Source organism: Protobothrops mucrosquamatus, unplaced genomic scaffold (genome assembly GCF_001527695.2).
Source record: "Protobothrops mucrosquamatus isolate PMUCROS unplaced genomic scaffold, P.Mucros_1.0 scaffold3738, whole genome shotgun sequence".
Taxonomy (NCBI): domain Eukaryota; kingdom Metazoa; phylum Chordata; class Lepidosauria; order Squamata; family Viperidae; genus Protobothrops; species Protobothrops mucrosquamatus.
The window spans coordinates 82,390-88,543 of record NW_015389691.1 but is presented as its reverse complement, the minus strand read 5'-3'; the positions used below and the strand labels follow the sequence as shown (position 1 = coordinate 88,543).

At 52.6% G+C, this 6,154-nt stretch overlaps 1 protein-coding gene across 1 annotated transcript; it reads right to left on the bottom strand.

Moving 5' to 3' along the window:
- Positions 1 to 2,538: 2,538 nt before the first annotated feature.
- On the bottom strand, positions 2,539 to 4,438 carry LOC107298137 (avidin-related protein 1-like). The gene is made up of 4 exons (XM_015827498.1): positions 4,343 to 4,438; positions 3,674 to 3,875; positions 3,292 to 3,415; positions 2,539 to 2,572 (listed from the first exon to the last, which is right to left on the bottom strand). The coding sequence occupies exons 1-4, from the start codon at positions 4,436 to 4,438 to the stop codon at positions 2,539 to 2,541; spliced, it is 456 nt and encodes a 151-aa protein (XP_015682984.1).
- Positions 4,439 to 6,154: the final 1,716 nt, after the last annotated feature.

The window sequence follows — 6,154 nt, the reverse complement described above, 5'->3', positions numbered from 1 at the left end:
TCTCCCTCTGTCTGTTTCTGTCTGTCTCCCTCTGTCTGTGTCTGTGTCTATGTCTGTGTCTTTGTCTTTGTCTCTCTCTCTCTGTCTCTCTGTCTCTCTGTGTCTGTCTGTCTGTCTAACTCAGCGGTTCTCAACCTATGGGTTGCGACCCCATTTGGGGTCGATCGACCATTTCATGGGGGTCGCCAAGCAAGGCTGTCCGCCATTTTTTTCCCCTTTTCCGGTGGGTGCCTTACCTCCCTTGAGCTGGGCCAGCTGGTGGTCGGCCTGCTCCGTCTCTGCCGCTTGCCAGCTGCGCCTCGGCCGGCGCAGGGGGCGGAACCACGCATGCGCGGCGCTCCCGGGCAGGGAAAGTCCTCGACTTACGACCGGTTGGGAAGTCCTTGACTTATGACCGATTTAGTCCTCGACTTATGACCGGTTTAGTCCTCGACTTACGACTGGTTTAGTCCTCGACTTATGACCGGTTGGGGGTCGCGGCATTAAAAAGGTTGAGAACCACTGCTCTAACTTCTCCATTTGCAAAATTTCTGATTGCAAATCCAGTTGTTATTAGTGAACCATTGGTGGCGAACCTCTTTGACCTCTTCAGGTAAGTGTCGAAATAGGTTCTAGCTAACTGCTGGTTCTAACAATGACACTATCCAGCAAAGCTTGGGCCAAGTGATTAGGATGGGCCAGCTCTGGGTGAAGCTAATTCATAGCTCATTTGAAAATGAGGACTTCCTAATAAAATAATTGGTCAGATCCTCAATGAATTAGCTGCAGGTTCCCAAAGTCTTCAAGGCCAAAGGCTGTGTAAAGTGCAGAGCAGTAGTAGAGACAAGTAGAGACTCTGTACCCCAGAGTTAGCTTTGAGCCCCCCTCCAGGTGGGGATCCTACCCAGCCTCTCTTGAAAGACCAGGGAAGCTGAGGCTGCTCAGGCAAACATTTTATTGCAGAAGAGCTTCTGATGGGGGAGGTAGGAAGGGTCACCCTCCATGCCCCCCCCAGGAAGAAACCATGGAAGCCTTGCATTAGAAGGTGTCCATGCGAACTCCACAATGAAGCCGGAGGGAGGGAAATGCCAAAATTCATGGTGGCGTGATTGGTGTGTTACCCCCCCAGGCAACAGCATCCCACCCTCCATCCCACTCCATGTGACAATGAAAGGGGGGGCAAAGGAAATGGATGCTGCTGGTTCTCAGGGGCGGTCAGGGCCAGGTAAGTACCCAGGCATGCATTGCAGGCCACCTCTGATGAGGGGAAGGACACTGACCCAGAGCAGGCTGGGCGAAGTCTCCTGGGTCTTTGGGTCTTTGGGGGCCTCCCTTGAAGCAGCTCCGTCCAGGTGTCCGAGAAGGTGGCCTCTTTGGAGGGGAGCAGCAGAGCTGCAGGCCTTGCGCTCAGGGAAGGCACCCGGGTGGCCTCTTTGCCCCATACAAATCTGAGGAACTGCAGCACCCCAATGGGACTAATTGCCCCCTCTCCTTCCAGGGGAAGCAGCCTAATTTGGATCCCACTGGCCAAAGAATTTCTGCTGCTGGGCTCCAGGAGAAGAGCCTTTTCTGCTGTGCCCCCCCAAGAATATTCTACCATCAGAGGTGAGATTCCACCACCCCCAAACACACACAAACACAATCCTGGCCTTCTGGAAGAGCCTGAAAATGTGGTTCAACCACTCAGCCTGAGGGGCTGACAGGGTAGGGTATCTTGAAGGTGTCTCATTGGGTAGAGAAAATCTTACCCCCAAGTTGTCCGTCATCTTGGTTCTTAACTTTTAATCTCTTTATTCTAGTTTCGATAATTTTTAGCATTTTGACTTTTATTTCATTGTACGTCATCCAGAGTTGCTGTATTAGTGAAATGGGTGACATAAAAAGTTATTAAAATTAAATGAGCTCTCAATTCTGGGGGTATTTTTTTGCATGTTAAGGTGGAGCTTTTTGTCTCTGGACCTTTAAGCAAAAATCCCACGTTACTTTTTCTTGTTCCTCTAATGGCCCCACTTGCAAAATTCTAGATTGCAAATCCAGTTGTTATAAGTGAATAGTTTGTGGTCAACCTCTTTGGCTTCTTCAGGTAAGTGTTGAAATAGGTTCTAGCTAACTGTTGGTTCTAAGGATGACTCTGTCAAGCAAAGCTTGGGCCAAATGATTAGGATGGACCATCTCTGGTGAAGCTAATTCATGGCTCCTTTGCAAAACCGTTTCATAATTTCCTAATAAATTAATAGGTGAGATCCTCAGTGGATTGGCTGCAGGTTCCCAAAGTCTTCAAGGGCAAAGGCTGAGTAAAGTGCAGAACAGTAGTAGAGCAGTAGTAGAGACAAAGCTAACTCTTTACCCCAGAGCCCTTACTCCAGATGGGGGTCCTACCCAGCCTCTCCTGGAAACCCGCAGACTGGCACCCAGGGAGCTTCTGAAAGACCAGGGAGGCCGAGGCTGCTCAGGGAAACATTTTATTGGAGAAGAGCGTCTGATGGGAGAGGTTGGAAGGGTCACCCCAGCCCATTTCTCCCCAACGCAGAAACCAGGGAAGTCTTTCTCTCTTCACCATCACTTTATGCGGTAGAAGGTGCTCCTTTCAACCCTAGAGTGAAACAGGAGGAAGGGAAATGTCAAAATTCATGGTGCCATGATTGATGTCTCCCCCCCCAGGCTGAGCATCCCATCCCCCACCCCATTCCCTCCTCCCATCCACGCAGGTGAGAATGAAAAGGGAGGGCAAAGGAAATGGAGGCTTCTGGTTCTCAGAGGCGGCCAGGGCCGGGAAATGACAAGACCCAAAGCAGGCTGGGCGAATTCTCCTGGGTCTTTGGGGGCTTCCCGTCAAGCAGCTCCGTCCAGGTGGCTGCAAAAATGGCCTCTTTGGAGGGGAGCAGCAGAGCTGCAGGCCTTGCGCTCGCTCAGGGAAGGCACCCAGGTGGCCTCTTTGCCCCCTACAAATATGGGGCTGTGCTGGGCTACTGCTCTCCGATTCGAGTAGAGCAATTAGTGCCAACTCTCCAAGTGTTGCCAGCTGTGGGCAACCCAGACTGTGGTGCCACCCAAACCACTCTTGTCAGTGAGAAGGACCTGGGGAAGCTGCTCAAAAGCTTTGCTGCCTTCCTTTGTGGGGGAAGTGGCAGAAACAGAGTCTCCCAGACTCAAAATGCCAGCCTCTCCTGCAGGAGCTGCCCAGAGAGAGGCAAACCATTGGGGCGCCCTTTCAAGAGCCACTTTGGGGGGGTGGAAGAGAGAGAAAAAGAAGAGGTACACAGGGCCCTTCCAGTTAGGGGGCACAGCAGTTCAGCCCCTGCGTTTCCTTACCGGGTCGCCCCCCAATCCTTTGCTGCGGATTCCACGTGCTTACGAAATACCCAGGTTGTCCTCAGCTGTTCCTTTCCGTTCTCGTCCACCAGACACTGGCCCACAAAGACGGCGGCGGTAGGTCCTGTCAGATCAAAGTTGTTGTACCAATGGGGGGGGGATATATTTCGTATAAAGACCCCCACTCACCGATGCTACCTTTAGATTGGGAATGTTTTATAGGCTCCAAAATATTTGGGAATCTCCATCTGATGGGGGGGGGGGAAGGAGAGTGGACATTCAGTGAAAGAATCTGCAAGAGGCAGATCTCAGGACGGGGAGATCCACTAGATTCCCTCTTCCCGTTCTATTTGCTTCCACAACAAAGACTGAGTGGCTCTACCCTCGAGCTCCCCGCTGACGGTGAAGCCAAAGGTGGGTTGGCGCCCCTGGTGCTGGATGCCCTGCAGCGGGAATGGAATGAAGATCCTGGTGTTAGGCCGTCGTATTATGTAGAAGAAGCCGCTGAACTCCCCAATGTCACTGACGTTGTAGATCTTCATTCTGATGCCTATGTCACTCTCCCAGATGCCGGTCAGGGAGCACTAAAAAAGAGCGGGAGGGGGGAGAAAAGCGTGTCAGGGTGATAGCCAAGCCCAGCTGTCCAACAGGTAGAGACTCCCCATTCTCTCCGGGGGATCTGAAAACACCCGCTGCTCACACGTGCCCGATCCCCGGGCTGCCCACGCCGCGTGGGGCTGGCAAAGGCGGCCCATCCCAAAGTCCGTCGGTCGAGGAGCCTGCCAGACCGCGTCCGGGACGACACCCCGCGGGTGGATCGCTCTGCCAGCAGCGCAGCGAGCGAGAGCACCAGCCCCGCCGGCAGGCTGCCGAAGCCTCGGCCGAGCGCGACGGCATCGGGTGCGATCAACCCCGAGGAAGCGGCACCCTCTGCGCAGCCCGCCGGCTCCCACCAGCTGCTCCTGCCGCCCACCCGAGCAGAGGCAGGTATGTGTGGGGGGGCTTTCCACACGGGAGGCTGGGACCCTCCGCCTCCCACCCCGCATCTGACCTTGACGCGTGACTCGGAGTTTTGGGGTTCGGCAAAGGTTCCCGAGCAGCCGAGCAGGAAAGCGAGGAGCCCCAGAGCTGCCAGGCCAATCGCCATGGTGGTCTCCAGGAATCTAGACGTGCCAGCCCCAGGCGGGACGCCCCTTATAAAGCCCCGCTCGCACCGGCTCTCCCCCCCCCCTTTCAGCTGCCGCCTCCCTCCACCACCCCCAGCGGCTGGGAGGGGCGGGATCCCCGTCCGAGGGGCGGAGGCTTCTGCGAAATCGCTGGTCCTGCTGCGAGCGCTGAGCAGCACTTGGGCAGCAAGAGGGGAGAGGGGCATTTCTTCTCGGGAACCCCACCGCCTCTGACCCAACACGGGCATTCTTACTCACCTCCTCCTCCTCCTGCTCCTCAAGTACCTTGCTCAATAGTAGTAACTGTGAGAGGACCTCGGAGTCCTAGTGGACAATCACCTAAATATGAGCCAGCCGTGTGCTGCAGCTGCCAAAAAGGCCAACACAGTGCTCGGCCGCTTTAACAGAGGGATAGAATCAAGATCACTGAAGTATTAAGACCACTTTACAATGCCTTAGTAAGGCCACACTTGGAATACTGCATCCAGTTTTGGTCACCATGATGTGAAAAAGATGTAGAGACTCTAGAAAGGGTACAGAGAAGAGCAACAAAGATGATTAGGGGACTGGAGGCTAAAACATATAAGGAACGGCTGCTGGAATTGGGTATGTCTAGTTTAATGAAGAGAAGGACGAGGGGGGACATGATAGCCGTGTTCCAATATCTCAGGGGCTGCCACAAAGAAGAGGGAGTCAAGCTATTCTCCAAAGCGCCTGAAGGCAGGACAAGAAGCAATGGATGGAAACTAATCAAGGAGAGAAGCAACCTAGAACTAAGGAGAAACTTCCTGACAAATTTTGCAATTCAAACAAAATCATAGTTTAGGCGTTGCCCCGTGGTTTGTTAGGGTGTTTCTCATAGAATTTATTAATGAGCCTGTCGGCTTTTCCATCACTAGATTTTACCCATGTGGCTTTAATCAAAGGGTAACCTTTCCACTGCACTAAGTATTGTAACTTTCCCTTAAAAAGTCTAGAATCAAGAATAGGCTTCCCTTCATAATGAGTCTGGCTACCAGGAGAGGCCCAGGTGCCTTCTTAGGGGGAGGTCCTAAGGTGGAGCCCCGAGACAGGCTCAGCAGTTAGCTAGAAACTATTTCCACACTTACCTGAAGAAGCCAAAGAGGTTGGCCACAAACGGTTCAGTTATAACAACTGGATTTGCAATCAAGAATTTTGCAAGTGGGGCAGTTAGAGGAACAAGAAAAAGTAACGTGGCATTTTGCTTAAAGGTCCAGAGGCTAAAAGCTCCACCTTAGCATGTCAAAAAACAGCCCCAGAATTCAGACCTTATTTTATTTTGATAAGTTTTTATGCCACCCATCTCACTAATACAGCAACTCTGTTTGGCTTACATTGTAATAAAAGTTTAAAAGTGCTAAAAAGAAATGAAACCCTGTCAGGACCCCAGGCTGAGCAACTGAACCAGGTTTTCAGGCTCTGCCAGAAGCCCAGGATTGTGTTCTTGTGTGTCTGGGGGGGGGGGGAATCTCACCTCCGATGGTAGAATATTCTTGGGGGGGGGCACAGCAGAAAAGGCTATTCTCCTGGAGCCCAGCAGCAGAAATTCTTTGGCTAATGGGATCCAAATTAGGCTGCTTCCACTGGAAGGAGAGGCAGTTCTGCACATACCCCAGCTGCACTAAGTGCACTCCCATGCTTATTATGGGATGTTACCCAGCTGCATTTGTCTTCAG